Source organism: Coloeus monedula (genome assembly GCF_965178545.1).
Source record: "Coloeus monedula genome assembly, chromosome: 1".
Lineage (NCBI taxonomy): Eukaryota > Metazoa > Chordata > Aves > Passeriformes > Corvidae > Coloeus > Coloeus monedula.
In genome coordinates, this window is record NC_138781.1 from 116,498,320 (window position 1) to 116,525,872 (window position 27,553).

The 27,553-nt window shown below is 40.6% G+C and overlaps 1 protein-coding gene across 14 annotated transcripts in view; it reads left to right on the top strand.

The window, feature by feature from the left end:
• Nucleotides 1-27,553, top strand: part of DTNA (dystrobrevin alpha) — a 222,905-nt gene that overhangs the window by 183,136 nt on the left and 12,216 nt on the right. For 8 of the 14 annotated variants that reach the window (XM_082297532.1, XM_082297533.1, XM_082297529.1 and 5 more), the window contains 11 exons: nucleotides 2,371-2,448; nucleotides 3,078-3,170; nucleotides 9,805-9,892; nucleotides 12,352-12,449; nucleotides 13,831-13,944; nucleotides 17,210-17,306; nucleotides 18,619-18,636; nucleotides 22,610-22,769; nucleotides 25,558-25,647; nucleotides 26,168-26,336; nucleotides 27,071-27,203. In XM_082297532.1, coding sequence (XP_082153658.1) covers nucleotides 2,371-2,448; nucleotides 3,078-3,170; nucleotides 9,805-9,892; nucleotides 12,352-12,449; nucleotides 13,831-13,944; nucleotides 17,210-17,306; nucleotides 18,619-18,636; nucleotides 22,610-22,769; nucleotides 25,558-25,647; nucleotides 26,168-26,336; nucleotides 27,071-27,203 — 1,138 coding nt within the window. The other 6 variants (XM_082297541.1, XM_082297530.1, XM_082297542.1 and 3 more) reach the window with 4 other exon arrangements.

A 27,553-nucleotide genomic window follows, 5' to 3' on the forward strand; every position in this document is an offset into this window, starting at 1 on the left:
GTGAAAGGGATTATAAAGGAGACAGCCTAACCTTGATGTCCAAAGATACTGAAATTATAAAAGAGTCAGTAAGGTTTGGAGGATAATAAACAAGAAATAACCACCATAGATTTGTCAAGAACAAATTATATCAACTGAACTAATTTATTTCATTGACAGGTAACTGGTCCAGCGGGTAAAAAAAGAAGCAACAGATACAATACAAGTTGATCTTAGAAGGACTTTAGACATAGTCCCAGATGACACAGAAGTACCCAAAGAAAATAAGGACATAGGGAAATTGGTAAAAGAGCAACATTGAAAATGAATAATGACATTTTCAGAAGTTTGCTGTCTCTTTAGGAGAAGGACATCTGCTGGGATTCTTGAAAGCTATCCTAAATCAGACACTATGCACTATTTCTTGTAGTGACTTAATGGAAGCAATAGAGTGAATATATCCAATTTGCAGGTGGTACAAAGGTTGAAATGGTTATGGAAAGAAGTGCTTGGAGAGCAGTTTCTAAATAAAAAAATTAGCTCAGTAGCAATGGTAGTAATTGATGTCCAAATGATCTGAAATCAATTACAGGAAATTCAGTATTTATAAGTGAAAAGTGCTGTAGCAAGAAAGCAAATAGTCAAATAAAAGATGGGAGCATAATTGGATGGATAGAACTATTTTAACAGAGGACCTAGGAGTTGCAGTGAACCACAAACTAATTGAAGTTAGCAATACAACTGTTAGATTGCCTTTGACCCTGGAACATCATCTGGAAACTCATTCCCCAGAGGAGGAGACATCTGCCTGAGGTTTGCATCCAGTTTAGGACGACAGCACAGGGGTAGATATGCTAACCAGCGTATCTGGAGTCCAGAGGGAAAGTCCAGAAAAACTGAGAAAACATAACTTGTGAGAAGAAGTTGGAAGATTAAAGTTTGCTGAATCAACTAAAAAGGAAAGGGACCTGGATAGACATGGTAGCAGTTGCTCAGTGAGTAATGCTTGCTTGCCTGTCTCTCCACACTAACTGTGGCTTCTGGAACACAGGAGAGGTGAACTTGTGGTTGGTGGAGGGGGCATCACACCTCACTGTTAGAAAGCAAGGCACAAAACCTGCCCTGGGGTCTCTGGTCTCCCACTGTGGCAACATATTTATCTGTACTTTTAGAACTGAAAGGCACATTTTTGGCTGAAATAGCACTCCCTGTACCCCTTGAATGCATTTTCCTTCTGTAACTGGGAAGAAAACGTGTGGAAAATGCATCCTTCTAGATGGCACGAAGCACATTTATCTGTATGGATATTGCCCCAGTGGAAGTGCAGTACACATACGTAGCATGCAGATGGACAGAGAAATGTGAAAGAAGCAGCTTTTCTTCCTGTGCAGTACAGCATTTCATTCAGCTATCTTACAAATAAGAGCTTGAGCTCTTAGGACAACCTTTGGTCCCATCCTCTCGAGAGCCCTGCTGCCAACCTCGCCCCCCTCCCAAAAGGAGGGGAATTACATACATCTCGTCTCACTGAATTCCTTCTTTGTCCTAATATTAAAGGTTTTGAAGATTTATCATGCACCACATTTGCGCAACATCATCTGCCTACACACACACAAACAGACCCATACAGCCTTGGATGCACAGGTGTACACATGCTCACACACCCAGAGGTGCCAAACCAAAAAAAAGGTGAATTATTTTTAAAAAGAAGGAAGTAAAATATAATTTTGCTTTGCTTTGTTGTTTCTTAAACCGAAAAATGCTGCAGCATGAAAAACAACATTTTCAATGTTTCCCATTTTTAGGCAGTGGTAGCTTGTTAACATAGATATTTAAGTGTTGGGAAAGATGCAGCTACTACAATCCATTAAATACTGTAATTAGGGGAAAAAGTGTGTTTGGTGAACTATATATTATTTTAAATCAACAGAAGAACAGTACTTCTGAAAATTAAACTGCTGTATCCCATCACTGCATCTAAAAAATGCCTTTCCATAGATAATTGAAACCATCTTACAGTTAATGTGGGGAAAAGCAATTTAGCTGTTATGGTGAAACTTCCCCAGCTTGAAAGCAGCATTTGAGATCGCGTTTATCTCGGACTCCATCTGGAAAATACACAAGCCTTCATCTCTCCATTTGTGAGAGAAACACATTTTGTTTGTCATTTCTGTAGTGGAGGCTTTAATAGTTTGCTTTTGGAGAACAGGAGGGAAAACTCATAATTCTTGATTTTGCATTTCCTGAAGTTTTCTAGAATTTCTTTAAAGCTTCCATTGTTATTTTTATTCAGTCCAGGACACTCGAACAAGCTTCTCCAAACTCTGTTCTATAATGAATTTCAGACATCACTGTTTACCCTCTTCTTAGTTTTCCTGTCTTATTAACTAGCTCTCCTTCCAAGAATACTGAAGTAGAGCAGAGCAAACAGCTGGCTAGGGCTGCTCCAGCTTTCTTGAAAGGCAAAGGGTAAGTTAAAGAGAGAGTATGTTCTTAACTTGCGCTAATACAGCTAAACCAAAACCTTTTCCTCTATTCCTCCTACTTTTAATGTATTCTATATACATCTTTCCTGAGAAAATTGTGATAATCAATTAACCCAGTGAGCTAAGTTGGGCATGTTTAAATATATTTATGTACACCTGGATACATAAAGTCTTGATCAGACCCTTCCAAGCAAATCCAGCTTGTGAATTCAGTGTGTCAGTCATGTATGTTACATACCTATATTCATGTTTGTATGCAATATATAGTACAGTAAAACAAATAATGCTGACCTCACAATTTGCTGTATTTTGTAATAAATGGTACCGTATAGCTCCAGAGCTTCAGTCCCTGGCCTGATCTGGCATCTCACTGATTTCTGAGGCTGGCTCTGTCATCAAGTGGGATGCTACCATCCTAAATCACTAAATACTAAACATGTAAATTAAAAAAATAACAGAGTAATTTCTGCACGTGGTGTGTTGTTTTGATGTTTTTTCTAAGAAGGCTGAAGTATTAATTCCTAGATTCCCATTTCACAGTCTCACTTGCTCCTGCTCTCTGTTTATCTCTGTGTCTGTGTGCATCACACCCTCTCCCCGCCCCCGTTTCAGGTTACAGTACAGCCTCGATGTTGCAGACAGGCTGGCTGATGAACATGTGCTCATCGGGGTGTATGTCAACATGCTACAGAGCAACCCCGCACGGTTAGTGCAGGTTTGGCGCCTTTGGGGGACCCAGGAAAGGGACCTTGCTCAGCCAGATTCTCTACTGTTTCCTCCTCTCCACAAGCTGGAGCAGCTCTTCATGAGCACAAGCCTGAAATGAATGTGTATAAATATGGGGTATGTCTTCCCAAAGCTGGTGGATTGTGGTATTTATTGCTATTCTCTCTACCGAGGTCAGCAGGTTACTGCTAAGTACTGCAAATAATTGCGTAGTTGAGAATGGCTGTGCAAATTGTTTGGGATACTGAGCTCTAGGCAGTGCAGGACTTTGTTGTGGTGCAGAAATCTTCACACAACAATGCTTAAACAAGCCCATGTTTTCAAGGTATTAGTTTTTGAGATCATATATATATGTAGCTTCACCTTCCTTGAAAGTTAGAAATTGTAATAGTACATAAATAATGATAATAATTTTCTTATTAACCTAGTGAGAGAAATTGGTGTTGATTTTTACATGTCAGGCATTGCTTTTAAATCTGCCTGATTTCTGCGTTGTTTGAATCTTGTATACATATTTTCCCTTCTCTCATTTTGACTCAGGGGTTTTAAATGTCTGTCTTGAACATAATCTATTGTTTCTGCTGGAGTGATTATAGAGCTTTGTCTCCAAAACCCATCAGCTGTCTTGGCACTTGAGATGCTGGCATTGCAGCCTGCCACGCCGGGGAAGGGAAACCCTGCCTCACCTCTCCAAGTGCAACAGAATTCCATAGACTTTGCAGCCCTGTACCAGCAAGATGGTGAGCAGTGTCGTATATGGCCCTAGAAAAGGTGATGCTGAGCAGAAAACTGCACAGTGTTTCCACCAAAACTATACTCAAGGGGTTTATTTTGCTCATAAGAAACCCTTCCATTTCCTGTGCTGCCACTGCAGAATATTTGCTGCGTTAGAAGAAAGTCTCCATTTTCTCCAGTATGTAGGAGGCAACAAGCAACTTCATTTAGGAGAGTGAATGCAATGGTTCTCTGCAGTCTTAAAAAATTCACTTCTGCAAGTAGCTCCTATTTGTTCCAGTAATTTGTCATGCCCAGTGGGTAAGAAAGTCTGCCTCCATTGTCCTGGATCTGCTTCTCTACTCTGTAGCCCACTGGAATGTGCCCAGTGGTGGGGGCTGAAAAGGCAAAGTAGGTTTAAGTGAGGAAAATGAAAGCCATTTATCTTAAACAAAAACATTTTCAAGGGGAATTTCATTCCTGAAGAAGCACTTCCAGAAATCAGGCTTATTGAGGAAAACTGACACTGTGGCTGTGAAAGCAAGCTACTGGGGGCGTGTGTGTGACCAGTCACTGCCCACCCATGACTGAGGACAGGAATATGCTACCATTTGGTCTGGTTTGACAAGGAGAAGGAAATGTGGCCCTGGCTACAATGAGTGACTGACTTGATATGGTTGTCGTTCAGGAGGTGAGTGAAGAGTGGGCATGGTTTAGGGTGATTCTTGGTGCTAGGCTGGTTTTCCAGGCAGGGCATTTTGGATGCCATGTACAGGATTCATTTAGCTTCAGTGAGGGCTACCAGTTCCTCACGAGACCTCTTTGTGGGTGCCTCACCTCATCTTTGCTGTTTTCATCCTCCATTCTTTATATTCCAACCTGTTCCCTCAAGGCTTTGAGCCAACCTCACCAAGTCATAGCACATTTATTTCCAAATATGCATATACACATCATATGCCATGATATCCAACATTTATTTGGTTTTGAGGAATGAATTGGGGAGTGACTGATAATGGCCTTAATTGTTTAAATAACTGATGCAAAGCATAGTACATAACATCTGATTACTGACATTAAATCACTGCAGTCACAGCATCCTGAAAGAGAAGCAATCTCAGTTATTTGTATAATTAGATTTTAACAGAAACATAACCTAGAGGGACAGCAGTCTTAGTCAAGCATCAGGCCATACTGCATTGCCTTTTTCTGTGTCGTTGGACTGAGACTGCTAGTAGAGAAATAGAATATTTTTATTTTGACAAAGACAAGAACAAAGTCTTGCCATCCTAAAGCTCTTGTGTGAAGCCACTTTCCAGAAGAGTAGGTGAGACCTCTGCAGGAAGCTCAGCTGCTGCATCTCAAAGTCTGGCGTGGTATCTTCAGGCAAAGCTGTACTTCTCCTGCCCGTCCCCCGAAGTGGCTGGATGCAGGTTCCTCAAAACCCACACACTTGTGTCAGGATGGTGCTGAGTTCAAGTTATTTCACTCTGCATCCTAAGAAGATTTGGTAACCTGAGTAAAGCATGTAGTTAACCAAAATGAGGTAGCTTCTGATTTGGGAGAGGTTGCAGCTGGCCAGCTCTGCTGTTCAATCTGCCTGCAAAATACTACCTGTACCTACCCAGACATCAGATAATTCAAGTGCTTCTGGCAACCAAAGATGAAAAGAGGAATGATTGTAGCAGGAGCTTTATCTGCAAGAAAAACCTACAGAGATACTTCTTGAGTATAATACATAAAATTATCTGAAGAGCTGTATAGTGACATTTCAAAACAAAACAAGGTTTGGGTTTTTTCAGATATTAAGGCAGGCTAATTTACAGCTAATCAGCAGTCCAATATAACCCAGTATACCCTTTTTTTCCTGTTTTAAGTGCAGCTAGTATTTATATTTTGGGCTTTGTGGTGTATTTTTAATTCATTTACTTATTTTCACTGCTTATCTTAATTTTTCATCTGCAATTATTTGATGCTGCAAGTAGAAGTTTTCCTTTCCTTCTACCACAGGCTAATAAGCTATTTGAGGATGTTTTAGAAACCAGTACTCCAGAGCAATTTAATAAACAAGAGGAAGAATTAATTCATTATTTATAGTAACTGTATGGGTAGAAAAAATAGCCCTTAGCCAGATGTTTTGAATAGTTTAATTGCAAAGTCTTTTTTAGTATTTAAAACCAATATTTGATACTTACTTTAGTTTACCGTTAGTGTCTGATTCTAAAAAAGAACTTTTAACTGCAAATAGTTTTCATTTGTGTAAGTTAGAGACGTTGCCTAGCTTTGAATATTAATTCCATATATATCAGTCTTTTTCTTTACAAGTACAGAAAAAAAAAGATAAAAGTAAGAGGTTATTTTGGTTCCATAGAAAGCTGTTTTCTGGGGGTTTTATGTTATACTGCATAGTACTATGTGAGTTCTATTTCTATATAAAAGTGCCATGCTATTCTGTGGCATTTTTAAAAACATTTATTAAGGGGGTGTGCACAACTCTAGCTAGGAAGGCTGGTCTAATCTTACTTTGAAAGAGGAAAACCATTCAGAGACCAATTGCTACAGAGGAAATGTGTAGACATTTGGCTCCATTGAACAGAATTAGTTTTTGTAATTATTCCCACATAGCTGAGTATTACAACATTTTGGTGGTAAAATCTTGGTGTTCTAAAGGAAATGGCAAATTAACAGTAGCAGAGGACTCAGATGATTTATCTCAGTTTAAAGTGTCTTAAAACCAGGCCAACTTTGAAAGTGTAACAGTTAAAGAGGCCTCAGAATACATTTGGTGTGTTGCTAGTAGGATTTGTTTGGGGTTTTTTTTTACAGCCCTGGGGCTTAGAAACCAACCTTTTAATTTTTATTTTTTAGACCAAATTATTTATTAAGCAAGGCTTTGTGGGATAAGAGCATGTCATGAAGACCACACTGATACCTCTATTGCAAAAATTTCACAAGAGACTCATCTAACCAGTGGTGACATAGTTGTAAGACCAGCAGGGAGCATCCACGTCAGCTATTGTGGCATGCCTGCTGCAGAACAGGCTGGTCTGACACATCTGAAGCCTGAGAAGTAGCAAAGATCCTCCAGAGTCACTCCTTCGCTCATAGGTTCTCATGTTTTTCATCCTTTGCCTGCAGCTTTGAGATCACTTTTTTATGGAGCTACCTTAGACCACAGAAGTCCTATTGTGCAGGTGATAATACTGGATATTCACTCTACAGCTGAATGGTGATAGATGCCAGACCAATTACTGCTAATAATTGTAAGGTCTTTAAAGAAATGATCACTAATGGAGAAGCAGTGTTTTTTAGAGAAGAAGGAACAACAGTAGGACATTTGTATGCAAAATGTCCAGTTTCTCTCAAAAGGATGCCTGAATCTTTCCCCTGAGGTCCCAAATTGTGCACGTGTATTCATAATATTTTAAACCTTTTGTATACAATTGTCTTACTGTATCACTGTGTGGTTGTCTGTGAAGTTGGTGAAATAGAACAGAAGGGAATTACAGTAAATCTGAGAACTCTGAGACATAAAATTCTTGGCAGTGGAGGCTAATGCTGCCATGCATACTTCTGTGCTTAATGGTCACATAGAATAGGTATATTCCAGAAGTAAATTTATCCCAGACATTGAAATTTAATTTTTAGAGCTTTGGGGTTAGTGATTTGTGGCATTCATAGACCAAATTTGACTCATTGCTACATCTACTTTATGACATCCATCCACACATAAATATATATCACAGATATTAAATACAAGTAAGACTCAAAAAGCTGCAGGGGCTTGGTTCATTCAGTAAAGCAGTTTTCTTAAGTGTTAGCTTACATCTCAGAACTGTGGTGCAGATTGTATTATGCCAACAAGTGGAACTATAATCCATTTTTTCAAGATGGATAATATGGCTGCACATTGCCATAAAAAGGAGAGTTGATGCTGAATGCTTGCTGTTTTCACAACCATCTGTTAGGATGCAATGTTTTAGTATTATGGTAAAATTAAAAATTAATTAAACTGTCATAAAAGTAGCCCTTATTACCCAGTTTACATAATTTTATGTGTCTGAAAGAGTTGCTCACCCCTTTCTTTATCTGGATGACATATTAGACAGTAAGCGTAAGTATGTAAGATGCAGAGCTATATAAATTTAGAAAATTGCCTTTAGCTTTGGTCTGTTCAGAAGGTATATCAGTTATCCCACCAGAATCTCAGTAAGCATAAAATTAAGCCTGTATTTGTAACAAAATGAACATAACCAAAACCAGAAATGTTCATCTACCCCCAGAAGTCTCACATGCAGTCTGCAGCACAATTTTTGTTTACATAGAACCTCTCTGTGTCTCACTTTTCAGAGCTTTACTGTATTTCTAAACCGTGTTTGTGGTCTCACAGGTTATTATCAGAATGAGAAAAAGATGATGTTTGTCTCTTTTCTCTTGCATCAGTAAGCTGTAGCAAATCCACATGACACCCAGCTTTAGTTTAATGATCACTGAATATGAACCTCTCCTTATCCTCCAAACGTAACGTTTAAGTCCTGGTGGATTTAATCAAGCCAACCAAAACATGTGCACTGTAGTTCCCTGAGGGACACGGAGCTCACTGAGAAGTTTTAGAGAAATATTCCTTCTAAATATATCAGTTCTTCAAAAAGCAGAGCTTTTGGCACAAGTGCCATTTTCCTCTGGAAGGCTTTTGAAGTTCAAGGTACAATTTCTGAGAAAAAAATCACAATATAAATCCCATGCCCAGACTCTTTTGAAATGTGAAGCTCATTTGCCAGCAACCAGTTGCATGCCCAGAAGAGCCCATGGGCAGGGAGATTTGTGCCTGTTTCCCTTTAGCCAAAAACCATCATACAGTTGCCAAGGGATAAGAAAAGAGGCCAGACTTACCTGTGTCTGGGATAGTCCACCAGCTGCCTTGTATTCTACATGGCAAAGCATTCCTCGCTTAGGGACTTCATTGTTTCCTCTCCTGTATATACTAAAAGTAATGCAGTATAGGATGCTAAGGCCCAGGCTTATCCAGGGTCAACTAAGTCCTCTTCAGGTTTCTGGTTTTGTCAGTTTATTAGTTTTGATGGCTCTCTGCAAACTTCTAAATGTTTAGAAATAGTGAAGGTTCTCACTATAGTACCTTTTTCCTGCTCATCTGGCTAAATAATAGCTTCCATTTAAAATAAGGACAGCTCTAAAAGGATTAACCTGAAATATTTGCATTTTATTTTCTTAAGGGGAGAAAATAAGGTGAAATATTTTAAAGGAATTCAGCATATTTTCTGTTTAATTTTTACACTTGTGGATCACAGTCATGTGACTCTTTGAAATCTTGCTCCCAAATACCAAGAATAAAAGAGAAAGTCTGATTATAAGTTCTTAGATCAGTGGTTCCAAACAGTGATCCATGAGACCTTGGTAAGTGCCCTGCAAAACTGTCCTAAATATTGTGTTCTGTTACAAGTCTGACAAAGCTTCTAAAGTTTTTCTCAACAAACACTGAGGTTCCTGCTAATCTGCTGTCCAAAAAGTTATCACTCTTCCAGGTGAGATGACAAAGCTGAGATATAAAATAAATGCTGACTGGTGGTCCTAACTACCTCCCAACCCTTTTTGGGCAGAGCAGTCTGCACGTTGCATCCTGTACAACCCTTACTATGGATTGCAAACTGTTGCTGTTTTCCCCCGAAGGGGAAGGTGCTACTTGGGCCCTTAGAGCTGATCTTTCTAGGGAAATTGCCCTCCCCCTTCTCCCCTTTGCTCGGTTAACATCAGCTGTTCCTAGTTTGGTGGTGGTTTGCTCCTTTGTTCTGTACTGTGGGGGTGTGAGGTGGTGGTGTGACTGAGGCAATGGGGTTTTGCCACGTATAATCCTGTCTTGCTGTTTCCCCCTCCCCCTGAGCAGCGTCCTCGACAGTGCAAGTCGCCTGGATGAAGAACACAAGCTGATCGCCAGGTATGCAGCAAGGCTGGCAGCAGAAACTTCTTCATCAGTAAGTGTTTTAATTAAAGGAAGGTACTTTCCTTCTGTCATGTTCCAGGGGCTTGGCAAGATCAGGGAAATTACATCTGACAGTGTAATGATTAATGGATTATTTTTCCCTATCCTTTTCATCAGAGGCTGTTATGCTTTAATAATAACACTTTTATGCAGTCCATTTAATCCAAAGAATCCACATACTAATGCATATAATCGATATACTAATGCAGTGGTATTTAAATAATTGCATCAAAGGGAATCTGACATCTTGAACTCAGGAAAGACTATAAAATATTGTCTGGACTAGCTTTGGTTAAAGGTTAATGATTTACTGCATTGGAAAAATGGGATGGTGAATCCATTTTACTCTCTAGCTGAAATATCACAGCAACTGGGGCCTTAAGTACTAAGGATATTAAAGAATGTTCTTCAGCAGGATGACTGTAATGACCCCCTGCATTAGCCCTGGCTCCCATTTTCATTTCAGAGCAATGATTATTCCGCTCTCTGTATCCAAAGATAGAAGGTGATGACAGGCTAAAACCTCACTAACTGCATTCAGGAACAAGAGAGAATGAAGCAGGAACCTAATCAAAGTATATAAAATCTTAAATGGTACATAAAAGGTCAGCACAGCTACTTTTTTTCAATCTCAGCCCATTTGGTAGAACAAGGGACCGTGAATGACAGTTAAGTGAAAAGCAGCTGGTCTGGAGTGCCCAGAAACATTTTCACACTGAGATTTACACTGTGGGGTCAATTGAAAGGGTGAAATTGGGTACCACACGTCGTGTAAAGATTCTGAGTCACGTTCACGCCAGGTGGAGATGAATCTGCTGCCCTGTGCAGACTCTGTCACGGAGACCTCACACTGCCTGCAGCTGCCTGGGAAGAGAGGGGTGCTCCTGTTCTGCCAGCCGAGCCCAGATCAATCCTTTCCAAACATGTGACACGGTGTTTCAAATTTAAGGCAACCTGTAGATGATGGTCTTATTTCTGAATGACAGTAATTCTTTACGGAAACAAGATTTCCCATTAATAATGTCTCTGGTTAAAAATTGGTCGACCTCAGTTCCATATAACATGTGTCCTTGATGTGGGGGGAAAACAGTATAAACAGAGCTGACTTGAAGTAAAATACTGAATTTCTCATTGCCATCTATCTGTGGTCTTTGAACAAAAGAGACAGAAGGAAAAGAGAAGGTTTCTATAGACAGAAATCTTTCCAAGCAAAAGAGTGACACCCAGGAGGGGCAGTGGAAATTTTTAAAGCTTTGCCAATGGTCATTCTGGTTTTTTAAGGAACTAAATATATTAATAACAGTGGGCATTCAGGATAAAGATCCTGATTCCTCCTGTATGAGTCATGACATCCACCAGCGTGTATCAGTTCTTCTTTATGCACTGTTCTGCTTCCCTGTGGTTGATGTGTTAATGGGAAAATGTATCCATGGCAGAAAAAATAGTATGTGGTTACAAGGGAGACATACTGTCCTTTCCCCATAGACAGTCCTAACCTTTGTTAGGTTTGCTAGGCTATTGAGATGTATCTTCATCCTTTTTGAGGGTCCACCTCCTGGTGGAGGAGATGCCTGGCACCACATAAAATAGTGCTCCAGAGTTACACTACACAGGGCTTTTTGTGGTGAGAAACCCTCATATCACAGCAGTAACTCAGCAGAGTATTTTTAAATACCTGATTCTTTCAGGTTGGAGTTAAAAATAAATGGATATCTTTGGTAGTTGTGAAACTTTTAAATGTCCTGCTCTGTGTTGTCATTGCTACAATACTGAAATACAGGAGTGTGAACAAGGGAAACAGTAATTGGTTATTGCTGATAGACATGCAAAAAGAGCATGGTCCAGTGAAGCTGTAGTGAGCACTGCCTAGTTTGGTAAGAGACAAATTCCCATCTCATTTTATTGGGGGAAAAAAAAGTTTTCCTGTGCCTGAAGGACTGGGGAAAGAGGTGTTCTGAAGTATCATGAGAGCATATAGGAAAACAGCCAGACTGAAAACTGAGTACTGTTTTCAAACTGAAAGTAAAACCATCCTTTCAAGAGAGTGAAGCATCACTGCACTGGAAACACATCCCATTCTTTCTGGAGGCAGACACTGGTTTTTGCTTCAGTGTATTCCTCTTGTCTGTAGCATCAAAATCAAGAGCCACATTACAGCAACTGCCTGCAGCAGTGTCATTGCCTTTTATAATTGGTTCAGAGGAAGCTGCATGAAAAAGCAGTGAATGACAGGATGGTAAACACTGAGTCTTATTTACTCTAGCACTTACTCTGCTTTTACTAGCAATGGTTCCATACTGGTATGAGCACAACATGAATGCTCTTTTTTTAGTGTAGGCAAGCTTGGTACTGCACTTCCTGTACACAGATTTCACAGAACAGATCTATGTTGAGCTCATGGTGCATGCTGGCTATTCCTCTTTCAATGCAGCCTTCTCTGTTTTACAACAGCAGCCGAGTCAGCAGAGAGGGGCATCAGATATCTCCTTCACCATCGATGCAAACAAGCAACAGAGGCAGCTGATTGCAGAGCTTGAAAATAAAAACCGGTAAGCATCCACTAAGTACCTGGTTTTGTTCAGTCCCATATTTACATATGTGCTTGTTTCTTAGCATTTTTTACCACCTACACCTACCTGTACAGTGTGCTTATACAGGCACAGACATCTCCCCCTACAAAAAAACCATAGCACAGAAAGGTCCACACAATATGATAAAGGCTCTGAAATCCATAACCACCCCCCTGTTTTAATAAGTGTACTGTCCAATGACATGATGTAATCATGGATACTTTACTGTTTGCAGCTGCTGTTTGTTAAGAGTTTAAAAAAAAAAAAGCCTGTCTTGTTTCAAGACGGGATTAACTTTCAGTTGGATTCTCAGTGGCACTATAACATGAAATGATAAAAGGATCAGTCACGCTTGTAATGTTATGCTCCCCTGCTTTTATTTGGGAAAAAGATGATTAAAGCTCTCCAGAACACAGTCTGCCTGGAAAAGGTTTGCAGGAAGATTAGCAGCCAGTTAGGCTGCTAATCAAATGAGACGGGAGGTACAGATGTGACCAAGACTGAGAGAAATTTCCAGGAGAAATAGGCCAGCCTGCCCCAAAAAGTAGTGATGCCCGTTTGTCAACAGCAGAGAACCTGGCCCTGGCTACCAGACTGCCTCATGCCATGAAATGTATGGCAGCAGAGCTCTGCTTTTAGTGCCGGACTGTAAAACAGAGGCCAGCCCAGACCAGATGGTTTCCTATTCCAAACTCTGCACTGCCTTCTGTCACCGTGTAATGAGCACCACCAGCTCCAGCCTCTATTTGCCTTTCATAGTTTGAGGCTGCCTCCTGACTGTCTGCTTCCAGCACATTGTGAAGAAGAGACAAAATTCACAAAGGTTTCAACCTTCTGCTGTGAAGCTTAGTGTTAGCCTTTTGGCAGCACTCCAGGGCTGACAAGCCAGTTGTAAGGAGTCCTGTTAAAGTGCTTTGCCGTGAATTGTCAACTGCTCTCACATCTTTACTTACATTAGAAATACTTTTTTAAGTGCTAAATATTTTCTCTGATACTCAACAATGTCCAGAAAGGTTACTTTAATTTTTGTTAAGTTTGTGGTGTGCTGGAAATGTGCATGGTGAAGAATTAAAAGCATAGTCAAGCATAGAGCTATTTTATGTCTACCTCTGTTTTTCGGGAGGGTCTTGAAATAAATTTCCCTTTATGGCAAAATCCTAAGAATTTATTTAGAAAACATCCAGAGCCCTCTCACATTGCTGAGGGCTTCTTTGGTTAGCTGCAACCCAGTCATTTTGTGTACATCTTTAATGATTAAAAGCTAAATACAGTCATACTTTTTCACCTCTTGCAATGTCCAGTGAACTGGTTTTGTGGAAAATTACTGACTTGTGGTCTTCTGCTTATTCTCATCCCCAAGAGAAATCCTACAGGAGATCCAGAGGCTGCGACTTGAACATGAGCAAGCATCTCAGCCCACACCAGAGAAGGCCCAACAAAATCCCACTCTCCTTGCAGAGCTCCGGCTCCTGAGGTAAGTCCACGGCAGTAAGACCTCTGGCCTTGACAGGGGCCAACCAGTCATTCTCAGTAAGAGAAGAAACAAGAGATAAGCCTGGCTTATGGTTTTGGAGACTCTTTAAAGTAAGTCAACCAATGTGTATCTTTAATCCATTTTTGGTGCAGCCTGTTGTCCTAGAAGTAATTAAGCTTATGCTTTAAACTGCATGCATGAGGAATCTCATATATTACTCCTCTACATTAAGTTAAGCATGTGCATTAGTGTTTGCTGAGTTAGGCCCTTAGGTCATTTGGAATAGGTCCCCACAGCCTGGTCCAATTGCCATTAATTAGATGGGAAAAAATGTTCAGAACAAATGCCTTTACGAAGATTTCTCATTTATGCTGAAGAAAATACGTAACTACATGAAAATACAGCCAGAATTAGATGTTCCCCCATGTGTTGAGCTCTAAGGAGAGGTCAGTTCTCTTCATGCTGCAAAACCAGGTTGCAAAATGATCCTCCTTGTCACATGGGGGTGAGGAGTAATGTCATCTGCAGCTGCTGAAGATTTAGAGGATCCTTCCTCCAGTTATCCCACAAAGCTAAGAACTTTAATATGGATGTGTGTGCATGTTAGTTACAATACTGTACCTGGATTTACTAATTTCCATGTATATCACATTGAAGTACAGTTGTCATTGGCCCAGATCCATAGGCTCCCTGAAAGTCCTGAAGTTAATGTTGTAAGAGCCAGACAGAGAATCCAGTAAGAGCTATTCAAAATGCTCTATATAAATAGAGAATAGAGTGTAAGCACTTTCTTCCCAGTGAAATAATGCTAGATTGCTCTGCCCCCTGACTGAAGAACATTTTTTGCCACTTAGCCACTCCTCACACAACTAATATTTTAGTGGTCTGATTCATAGCCGAAGGAAGTTACTGTAAGAAATTGTGCTAAAATTTTTTCCTTAAAAATACTTGATAGTTTTATTATGGAGTTTTCCACACGAAAATATTTTTCTGATTAACAAATGTTTACTTTTGCTTTCCAATCTAAATACAAATTAGCCTTTTCATTTCTATGAGTGATTTTAGTATGTAATTACTTCTAGAGATCTACAGGCAAGTGACATTCTGTGAGACATGTAAAACTGACCATCATGAAAACACGTACACTCTATAAAATATACCAATAATGTAGCTCTTGTCCATCAAACCTAAAGTCTATTTTCAGCTAGGAAATCAGCTTTCTATGTAGCTGACTAATAAAATTCATTATACTTAAAAAAAAAAAAAGGAATGATTGTGCAGTGTGTGCAGTGTTAGCAGGCTGACTGCTTAACTTCTCCCTCTTTTCAATTTTGATACACATATTAAAGTATAATACCCTTACTTTGATGTCTTGACATGCGATGTCCTTAGGGCAGTGATGCTGAATTCCTCAACTGTATCTTCCCTGATTTAATATGCACTGTGAGAATCAGAAAATAACTTTTAATCTGTGGGTCTGAACTGCTTTGCATTCCTTCTGAAATGTTCACCATTTGAAAGGCGAAAGTCTGGCTTTGGATTTACTGGGGAATTTTGACACCACCTCAAATTCCTAGATGCTTAAGATGGCACAAGGCTGTTCTTATGTGTAAAACAGCAGGACTCAGGATAGCAGCCCTGATTTATGTCTGTTACCCTGCCGATTTTTCAGGCTTAAAGTCCTTAAGGCCGTAGAGCAATTTAGTTCACATTGTATTAAGAAATGCTGGAATCTGTAAATCATGTTATGGGTACCTGTCCAAGCATCTTTCACAACTACTTTCACAACTGCTGTAGTGTGGCACTCGCTGAAATAAAGTCCTGAACATGGCATTCCTTCACATTACCAGTATTGTCTTGGAGACAGGCTGGAAAACCCTTTACTTCCAAGAAATTGCTCCTGAGTACAGCAGGAAAAAAACATCAGAGGAGTCGTACAGTGCACACTACTCAGATCCTGTCTCCCTGTGGAATGAATCTAAAACCCAGCAGAGCTCTGTACCTGCCACTTTGAATTACACAGACCTTATTTTTGTTAGCAGTTTCTTAAACTCCATTGCCTTTGTGCAGTTCATAGCATTTCCAACCATTACACGTGTGTGGAAAAAAAAAGCCAACACAGGCATTTTGTAGCAGGAAATAGATCAATCCTTCAGAAGACTAAATGCAACATGGCAGTGTTACTATATGATCCTATTATATAGGTGAGAGATATCACACATGAGCAGTCCTGTAGAAATCTACAACGTTGACTGTATCTGTAGTTGCTCACTTACAGTGAAGGCTTGAAATCAGGGTTTCATATTGCCCTAAATACAGGAAATGTACTTAAGTCTTGTTGGTTCCAGTGCTTTTCCATTTGGGATTAAATTGTCATATCTTGTAGGTAGTACAAGGCTAATAACACAGTGTTTATATGTTATTTGCAATGCATTAGTGTATAAAATATACCGAATAGGTATATTTTTCAATAGTAATGTTAATTAAATCATTACTTCCAGGAAGCAACAATTTTATTTTGTTTTTAGGTGGGGACCTCACCCAGTTTAGTGATTGAACGTGTGCAAACACTGATCCCCCATCCTGTGCAGTGGAGCTGTGAATCAAAGCAGAATCAAAGCTGTTCAGATTTATGGGGGCACAGAGAGACTGTCACACTTGCAGTGTCTCAGTATTCACACTGTCACACAACCAGCACTGGACTCCGAGTCCAAAGAGCTACTTTCAAGCAGTCATATCTCTACTATGTGATAGTCTTCCTCTTGCTTTCAGAAAAAAAAAGTAGAAACAAAAGCGGATCACTGTGGGTTTTTGTCTGAATTTCTGAACTCTCTTAGCTTCTCTCATATCTCACTGTGTTCAGTGCCCCTGCTGTAATTTCCTGTCCTTCAGGGCATGGCTTTAATTTCTTCTGACAGCTAGTGAGGTTATTGACGAGAGAGTTCCAAAGCTAAAATTGCCAGGCATTTCCACAAGGGAATATAGCAGAAACTTGTTTGACCCTCATTTGTTCTTTGAAGAAGGGTCTGTATCAGTGTCTGTCTTTTCCCTAATCACTCTTCAGTCCCACGACAATTCCCAGTATGAGGGAACTCCCCAGCCTTCACATAGCCACTTTCCTAAGCACTGTGCTGAATTTATAGTGTGTTTGCTTTCCTGTGGTCTGTAGGCATGTATCCCATAGTAGGGCTGGGAAAATGATGCAGTTAAAAGCTGCTCTGATACTGTGAGGAGCAGGCTCTGATCAGATCTGCTTGTTTCTCAGACAGCGGAAGGATGAGCTGGAACAGAGGATGTCTGCTCTCCAGGAAAGCCGAAGGGAGCTTATGGTTCAGCTAGAAGGCCTCATGAAGCTGCTGAAGGTAAGGAGCTGCACCTGGTACTGCCAAGGAGAACAGAGTGAAGCAAGAGAGGAGAGGAGAGAGAGCAGATGTAACCACAGAATACTGCAGAACCTGACTGTTTTCTACCTACAAAATTTGGCTTTGCTTCTCTCCCTCTTTATTTTTCGCCTTGGTCATTTAATTCAGGGGTTTCAGATGATGCTCAGATGATGTTGTTCCTGTAGCAGCGCTGCATCATCATTGTCACCTACTGCTAAGTGGTGTAAGAATAAGAAAAGAAACTGACATGTAAAACAAGTTAACTGTTGGCTGTCAGAAAAAAAAACTCAGCACTGTACACTATTACTCACAGCAGCTGACAGTATAGAATCACTTGGCTATTCCTTTAACTTTGCCCTTAAGTTAAAGTTCCTTGAACTTATTCAGTAGTTGGTTCTGTCAGATGAGTTGTTTGACAACCACATGTACCTCTCTCACCTTAGAGATGCTTTCCCTACAACACTTGTTTCACAAGTACAGAAGCAGGCCCTTGTTAAACAGATGAAACATGTCTCAACAAAGGATCTCAGTTAAAAATGAAGATATCAAAAAGCATGTGCATTTTTAAAGACAGACTGGGGTAAGAGGGAAAATGTGTTTTTATTTGCAGCCCTATTTTACCTGATGTGCTTCAGGACAGATGATGCCCGAAATTCACATTGGAAGAAAGTGCCCTGAATAGCATAGGAGTCTATTTTGTTGTTGTCTATGGCAGATAAAATGAGTTCATGGAAATTCAGTGCAACTTGGGTCAAATATGGTTCAGATAACAGCAGAAGGAATTTCACTGAAATCCATTTAGATGCAACATGCGTCCATTTAGATGCAACATGCATCCATTTAGATCCATTTTCATCAAACCATGAGTTTGAGCACCTTATGTCATTTGCCCCTCCTCAGAGACAGGCTTCTGCAGCTACAATGCACAAATCAGTGGCACCTCGGCAGAAGAGCCCACTGAACAGCCAGCAGATTTTTGGGAGCTGGAAGTAGGCAGGGTACTTTTTGTTCTACCCATGAAATGCTGCAGTGCCACAACTAGCAGTGAGGTCTGCCTGGTGTCAGTCACTGCCTGGACAAAGAAGATTTGGGGTAGGAAACAACAGCAGCTTTCTGAATGCTTTGCCCTGTTCTGGTGTTTCAGAGTGTGCAGAGGTGGTACCTTAACCTGGTCTCATATTGTCAACTATCTTGACTGTACTTTTAACACTGTACTCCAAATTTGGCTTTGTTTTTTGTTCTTCACTTACATCCTGGCTCATCTCATGTGCTGATCCTCTTTTTTCTTTAGGAAGAAGAGTTGAAACAGGTAGCAAGTTACCTCTTCTTCGGAGGCCTGACTAACTCCTAAATGTGATTGTGTTCCTGTGATTTGTTTTACTTCCTTTGCTTGAGAAGTGTGTGTGTGTGTTCTTTTGACCAAAATTAATATTTTGCGGTTATTTCCCACATTAGTGTCTTGGAACAATTTTCACAATGAAACATCTTAGCACTCTAGAAAGTGAGTCATGGCTACAAGGAATCTTGATCTTTTTCTTATTCCTCTAAATTAAAACATGTAAGGTGTAGAAAGCACCCCTCAACTGTAGTGAAACCAACCTAGAATATGAATTAAATAGATAATATTTTGAAAAGGTAATGAGAAATCTGATACTTTCAAGAAAAACAACTGAGCTTAGATTAGACAAGGGCAGTAAGTTAGAAAGCCCATTTTATCCAGGAAAAGTCAGAGCATAGTCTGCACATCTTTACAATTGGCACTGATGCGAACAGTCCCATGAGTCTTCAGGAAAATAAATGTTTTCTGCAACCTGGATCAAAAAAAAGAAGTATTTACATTACTAATAGTAAATTTTAGAAGATTTAGTTGTTTTGGAGCTTTTGGGTATTGTAACAGATCTTGGAAATATATTAATTAGGCTTAAAAAAAAAATGTCACTTTACAGATAGCAGTCTGATTTATGAATTCAATAAAAGCATTTCATTTTTACAAAATGCACTTCCTCCTGCTTTCATCAGCAGAAGTGCAGTCACAAGTCTGGTGTGTTCTGTCTGCAGAACAGCATGCAGACTTTGTAGGTAATGCTCACCTTCATAAAACTAACATTTGACTAATTTTTGTAAGCATCAGTTCGTTGCACACAAAAAAATAAATCTGACCAAATATCACCTCCATGTAAGATCTGCTGGCAAAAGGGAAGCTTCCATTGTGACAGGAGTTACCTTATCATATAAAATGTTCACTGGACAGTGTAAGTGAAAGCACATTTTCAGGCTGTTACGAGGTATTTTTATGAGATTTTTTTTTTTCCAAGAGTAATAGCCTCTCTGAATACCAGGTGATGATGCTAAAGAATTACTCTCACCATTTCCATTTAATGATCCCCATTATGCTATGCCATTTCACGATCTGTTGAGAGAAACAGGCTTAAATTAATTTCTGGAGGAATTCAATTGGAATGAGCAGCCTTGCAATTCATCTAATGCTTATGAATTATCTATTTCTCCATTGTCCTTCCTTGAGAAAGGATAATGAGTTCTTCACATCCCTGTCGTTTGATGAGGCTGTGCGATTTCCCTATGTGTCATCCCAGTTCAGTCCCAGCAGAGGGAGCAATGGGCTAAAGCTCCCGTAAAGCCGGTTTTCATTTCAAGCATTTTATGCTAAGCATGCATGACTCCTGATAGTGGGAAAATTTTCCTGTCTAGCAATCGTTGACTTAAAAGCTGTAGCAATTCGACTAGGGATGGTGAATTAAATAAAATACCTGAAAGTTTTCCTGAAAGGCATGAGAACACTGATAGCTGCAGCCAAGTACAACACAAAAGCTGAAGCCATCCAAATATCCACGGTGGCTGTGGTAGCTCCCCTTTCAACGTGCCTTAGTCCTTAGCTGGTAGAGCTGTCAAGGTTTGGGAGCAGTTCAGTGCTTGTCTTCTCTGCTGACCTTACCAAGAAGTTAAGACTGGCTGTCATAGCGGATTTCAGACCATTAGGTCCAGCCTTTGAAAACCACAATTCTCCTGACAACAGCTAAGCAGGAATTCGATCCTAATACCACTTCATTCCCAGAAACCTGGGCTGAGGTGGATCTAGATGAGTAAAATATATTTTCACCTCTCTGAAATCAGGCATTCCCTAATGTCCTCCTATTTTAACTTGCCGTTCATCAGTTCTGTCTGATACTACCCAAATAGTATAAAAAGTGAGGAGTTTTTTCCTGGACTCTGATTGCTTCATCTTCCTGTGCTTCCCAAACGTTCTGTGTTTATCATAAACACAAGCTCTCAGTCATAGCTGCAAAGCAGACAGAGGGTAAGCACTGGGTGTGCAGCAGCTTTCGCATTTCTCTTAAGGGAAAATTCCAGCGCTGAAGTACTGATGGGCACCTGTTATTTTTAGTAAATAAAATGCCTATTCTGAAGTTCATTCCTGAATGTGACTTGATTACAGGAAGCAAATTTTGTCTGTTTTTTTCCTCATCTTTCTCTGAAAGTTCCCACTGTTGTTGATGTTCACAGAACAGAGATCAGAGGCAAAGGAGAGCTAAGGAAAAAAGGCAGCAAGTGAAAAATGGCACTTGTCTTTCAAAGAGCTGAGAACCAAAAATTCTTTTGCAGATGTGTTTCACTGAGGATGAAATGTGCTCCATCAGGGCATGAGAGAAGAAAGCTGTAGATCCTGGATGCCTTGCCTGATGTGCAGGGATCAAGGACCTTGGAGCATCTCCAGGTTGCTCTGGGCCCTTCCTCTGGAGGATTAAATATCTCCATTTCTTCTGGAGCTGGTATAGATGATTCTAGAAACAGGAGAGCATCTGGCCTTTATATATTTGACTTGCCTTTCATCCATCATTTAAATGTTCTAAATCCAGTCATTAAAGAAATTATAAGTATTAAATCTTCCATTCTTCCATCAGTAATGTGCTTATTTCTCATGAACCTAATTTGCCCTTGATGGCTTTCAGGTGATAATGTCTCTTAGAAAGGGGTGATAGGAGAAAAGAGCAAATAGCGTAGTATTCTGTTACATTATTTATGGTCCAGGGCAGGAATTTATAAAAATCTCAAGGGCAATGCTGCACTCATCCTGCAGTGGGCTGCTCTTGTCTTTTTTAGAACATATTTGCCAAACGATATCAGAGCTGCAGTGGCAACCAATACCAGAGTTAAAATAAATGCCATGGGAAGAGTTAAGAAATCATCCTGTATTTTTAAAATAAAGCCAGGATAGGGGAAACACCAGCCCTGAGATCACTTTTGACTGAAAACAACCAGGAGCTTGGGTTGCAGTTCCCCTTTAAAAGCACTCAAGCCACCTCCATCCTTGGCATCTGCTGAACACTGGGTTTCAGTCAAAAGCCATGTGCAGTTTGGTGTGGGCTCCAGCATTCGTTTTTTCTTACATGGATACACATTCCCAGGATTTTGAAACAGTGGATGAGAAGAGCACTGTGTCTCTTGCTATCACTCACCTAGCTGCGTTAGTAAAAATGGCAATTTTGTAAAGTCTGCTTGAATTTCTGCTAAGTGATCCTAACTGTGAGGTGCTAATAGCATGACATTTCTATGACTGGTGTGAAAACATTTTCACTTCCAGCAGCTGAACCCATAGCAGAAATTTATATTGCCCTATCCCCACAGTGTTTTGGGAGGGCCTGAGTATATCCTGTGGAGCAGATAATTTAATAGTGGCTTAAATAGTTCTCTAGCTCCAAATAAAAAGCAGAAATTTGTATTATTTATTGCGAGTGTCAGACTTTATGTGACTGAGAGGTTGCATGTACCATGAACTTGTCCTGCAGGGAGGCAGAGGGCAGGGCTGTGGTCAGCTGTAGTGGCAGTGCTCTGCTGAAAGGGGCTGTGCCAGTCCCTTGCCCAGGCTGAAAGCTGCGCTGGCGCCAGCAGCTTTCCCCATCTCACAGCCAGAATGGGTTACAGTTTGTCAGACATGCATGTGAACTGGGGGAGTGAGAGAAGGGAGAGGGCAGAGAGGTCTGTAGTGTGGTCTTTATTAACTTGGGTTTTTTTAATTCAGCTGCCTGACATTTTCCCATGCTTAAAGGAAGTCAGATCTTGACTCATATTTTCCTACTTACTGTTTCTCTACACAGAAGCCTTGCTGTCAACTAACAACTGACTTTGGTTTATTTCTTTTAGCAAAATTAACATTACCCAACTGATCTACAAACAGCATGATGCCTTTAAGCTGAGGGATGGGTGACCAGGAGAGCAGGGAGGCTCTTGCAAAGCCCCTGTTTAACCCCTTGACTGTTTTGCAGACGCAGGGGGCAGGCTCCCCACGTTCCTCACCCAGCCACACCATCAGCCGGCCTATTCCGATGCCCATCAGGTCTGCCTCTGCCTGCTCCACCCCGACCCATGCACCTCAGGACTCTCTGACTGGGGTGGGAGGAGACGTGCAGGAAGCCTTTGCACAAAGTAAGTCTCATTAATAGCTTGTCTGGAGACTGAATAATCATTATTTCTTGTGGTTACTGACTAAACGTGCTTGAGCTTCTCGGCTGCATGCAATGAAAGCAAGGCAAAACAAAAAATATCTGTGACAACTGCATTTTGCCATTGAAAATCAACTTTGTCAGCCATCAAACTTTGCTGTCAAAAGCAAGCAGGTAAGCACAAATCGGACAGTGATGCTAATTAGTGGAGTTTGGAGTAAGAAGGAATTTTGATGCAAGATGATGAGAGCAGCTATCACTGCTCTGTTAACCAGAAAAATTGCTATTGACCTCAGCAGGCATTGTCAGTGTGTTTGGTTTTAAATAAAGACTTTGCTAGAAATAAATGATACAATCATAGAATTAGTTCAGGTGAAAAGGGCTTTTGTAAGTCAGTGTGTCCTTCTGCCCCAAGGAAGAGAGCTTTAAAGTCAGACCAGACCATTCAGGACCTTTACCAGCTGAATTCTGGATGGCTCCTGTCACTCATTTTCTCTGTTGCAGTGTTTCACCATCCTTATTGTGTATATTTCTTGTCCTTCTATCTGATTGGAACATCCCTTGATGCAACCTGTGACTGTTGTCCCTTGTCTTTTTGCTTTGGGCCTGGGAAGGTCTAACTGAGGTCCAGTTAGATTAGGCAGGAATCAAGTCTGAAAGTCTAGGTGAACCCTTTCTTTGCATTTCCAGAAAACTGCCATCCCCTTCCCACTCTTCTCAAGTAAGAATAAATTTTAAACTGTTTTGAATTTCTAAGGCCACAAATTAAATTATGATGTTGAATACCACAGAAAGTAAGTAGTCTGTGTTATCTAAATAAAGAAATATTTCTTATTTTTCTAATCTGCTCTCTCTAAAATATTTACATAATTGCAATTCTGTGATCTGAACAAGTCTTTTTCCCTCTTTTCCCAATACAAATTAAACATAAGTTTAAATGTAAGCTCAGAAGTTCCTCTGCTACAGTGGAGGCATGCTTCTTCCCAGGAACCCCATTCAGCCCTCTCATGCACCCTTCCCCTTGATTTTCCTGTGAATTGTGTCTTTGTGTGTATTTTTGGACAAGATTGAATCTGTAATGCAATCAAGAACTTACTCCTAAAGTGCTGGTCAATTCAAGTATTGAACACAGGCATAATTCCTGGTCCCAGCATAATGGGTTGCTGCTGATCTCATTTTCTGTGGCAAAAGAAACAGGCAATATGTTTTCCTTTTTTTCTGCTATGAAAAAAGATCAAGACAGGCAAAATATGGAGCCCTAGCTTCTGTGCTGTTATGGGACAGCTTCTTCTAGAGTTAAGGGTAAGATAAATAATGTAATGGCCACAGTAAAATATCCATAAACAACACTAAGTCTGCCTCAGGCAAATGCATTTTAAGTGTAGAAATGTGTTCTGTTCAAGATAAAAGCAATGTAAGAAGTTATATGATCACATTTTAAAACTGCTGCATTTGATAAATGCCTAGGTTTGTGCTATTATTTACTCTAAGCTCTAGGTGGGAAGGTCAGACCCAAAGAACTTGAAGCCAGTATTCTGTCACATCTTGATATACTACTTTGTGAGGGGGGTTGGGCTGAGATTTTATGGCTCCATTCTCTGCTGCACCAACAGAGATCTGCCTGCATATGCATAATGCAGACAAGCCATGGTTAAATGATGTTTTCTCTTCATTGTTTCTGTTTCTCTTTCACAGCATTTGCAATAGTTCAGAGGGACAAAATTGGGGAAGACTTTAGAGAAGGAGTGGTTGTGTGTAAGAGTTTACCTACTATAATTTACATTCCAGTAACTCTTTGCTAATGGAGACATTAAAAAAAAACCTCTTTAGGATGTGAGAAACTTTTTAAAATGTATTGGTTTGCATTCAGCCAGTTTTAAAAAACCTACAGTAGCCAATTCCTATAAATAGTTCCATTTGGAAGACTGGTGATTCTGTGAAATATATTGATTATTCAGCTATTCAACAATAGTATCTATGTTTGGGATTTGGAGCAGTTAAGCACACGTTACCCAGAGACCCCTCCTAAGGAAGGAGTATTTCATGCAGCTCACAAGAATCTCTCATGATTGATGGTTAAGGGAATATTGCCAGGTTCAGCAGGGAAACACTTCTAGATGCGTTATTAGAAAGAGTTTAAAAGCAGCCTGGGGCTGTTTAGAGAGGCAGTAGTGCTTCCTTTATTAAAAAAAACAAGGGGGGTTGGGGGGAGAGAGAGAGACAGTAAATTATAGAATATACAAGAAAGTCCTTGAGCTACAGGAGAGGCTGAGAGGGAGCAGAGAAGAGAAATCTGTATAGTCTTGATGAGGGATGAGGTCAAGTGTGTTTCTTCAACGTTTGCCATAATTATCTGGCAAATACCTGGCAATAATGGTGTCATTAAACAGATCTGTGGGAACTTAGAGAAAACACTTCATTTCTTCTCTCCTCCCCCACAGGCACTGTAAATGAGTTCATGCTGGATTTAATCTTCCAGGCCCAGTCTGCTGGTGTCACCACACAAATGCAAGCTTGATGGCAATGAATAATCTCCACATATCTGGCATTGTGATTAAATGAAGCATGAGGGGAGGCTTCTGCTTTTGCATACAGCATAAGTAAATGAGGCCATTCTGCAGAGAACTCTTCTGCACGTGTCCCTCGTAAGGACTTTGATACCCTGAATTATCACAGTGACAGCTTTCAGCCGGGGCAAAACTGCTTTCAGCAGTAAAACATATGTCATGTGGATAATAGTAAGACTGTGCTTTGTCCATCTCTTGCTTCAGGTGCAAGACGAAACTTAAGAAATGATTTGCTGGTGGCAGCAGATTCAATCACCAACACCATGTCTTCTTTGGTAAAAGAACTAAATTCTGGTGAGTGAGGCTAACGAGGGGGAATAGTCACCACAGTGACATTTCACATTTATATGAAAGAAGTGGGTTGTGGGAAAATACATATCTTCAAAGCTTTTTATGCTTTTATTAAAAAAATCCCTAAGTAACAACTTCTGGAACTCAGCAGGTCTCAAAGCCATGGATGTAGAGGTGCAGCTGCATACAGTGAAAACTTTGTCTGTGATTGCACATGGAGTGGAATTTCACTCTTTAGAAATTAGATTTAGCATAGATCATACAGGACCTGTTGTAAAATGCAACCTGTAGTATTACCATTAAAATATCCTACCTAATAATTGAACTAAGCAAAAGCTTCAGTAGCACCTTCAAAAGGTGCTTTCAGTAAGAAAACTCTACGCTTTGCCAATATAAGTAGAATAATATGCTTTTATTCACTGTGAGGAGGTGGCATTCTCGGTTGGAAAAGCAGAGAAATGCTTAAAGAAATAGGCAAGCATATTTACTTCGTGAAAGTTAAATGGGACTTCTTGTTTCACAGAAGTGGGCAGTGAGACAGAGAGCAATGTGGATTCTGAGTTTGGACGGACTCACTTTGATGACCTGGTTCCATCCCCGACATCTGAGAAGGCTTTCCTGGCACAGATCCATGCCCGGAAGCCAGGATACATCCACAGCGCTGCTGCCACCGGCTCCATCCGCAGTGACATGTGGGTACCTGCTCAATGCCCCTTCCTGACCTCGTTCTTCTTCCTTTGAAAACAATGTGCAGCACACAGTATTTCCTCTCCCTCTCAGTTTTTTGGTTTCAAAAAAGCATAAATCCAAGTGAGGACTGTTTCATGGTTACACAGTAGTGGGCTCTGTAAACAATAAAGGCCTGAACTTAGGACTCCCTCAGGAGTGAGCTGTCTCACATCCAGCCTGGTACACTCAGGCAGCATGGAGGCCATGGGACAGCTGTTTTTCCTAATAAGCCCTGCAGTCCTATTCCCTGTTTATCCAGACTGAGGGACCTGTTGGGGCTCACTGGAAAAGGAGAAATGTGTAAATGGAAAACACAGAATGCTTTTTGTTGACCTGCTTAACTGATGAACAAACAGATTGATTTTTACAACCTGATCATTCCTTTCAGAGACAATAGGCATCTTTCTAGTTATTTTTAGTTCAGCCTCTTTGTATGAAGTTATTGAGAACTTTGTTGCTCATTTCCTTAGGGTATTGCCTTCAGCAGAATATGCCCTTTGGTGTACTTCATCAGTGCCAGATCACTGGAGAGGGGAAATATCAGAAGTGTTCTCCACTGCCACGAAAATACTAACCAGTGGAGCGTGTGGTTAGACTAAAATTATCCCACAGTCCTCATAGATTACAATAGAGGGAAGTTTTATTGACTCTGAATGTCATTCATCTCAGGAGGCTATTTATTAATAATTGTCTTTAGGGTTACAGAAGATGGAGACCCTTATGTCAGAGCAGATGATGAAAATTACGAGAACGACTCTGTCCGCCAGCTGGAGAACGAACTGAAAATGGAGGAGTACCTGAAGCAGAAGCTGCAGGATGAGGCATACCAGGTAGGAGAAGGACACCAGCTGCCCATGCTTCTCCATAAGTGAGAAAGGATGATGTGCCTCAGGTGCCCAGTGCCATCTAACCAGCCCTGGGCTCTGGGATGTGATCTCAGTTACCAGAGCAACCACATTCCAAAAGCTGCTGCCACCCTTCCGCAGACACACGTGCATCCAGCCTTTGTGCATATCCAAGACCACACTGCCTGAGGGTACCAGGGACCCAGGTGGGACAGAACTGCCTCTGAGCTTGTTCTCTGCCCATGCCTACCAAGTCACTTAGATCTCATTCCCCACTACCACAGGTGCTGGTTGGTGGTGTCAAGATGTCCTGCTATTTTCAGATCTTTTTTTTT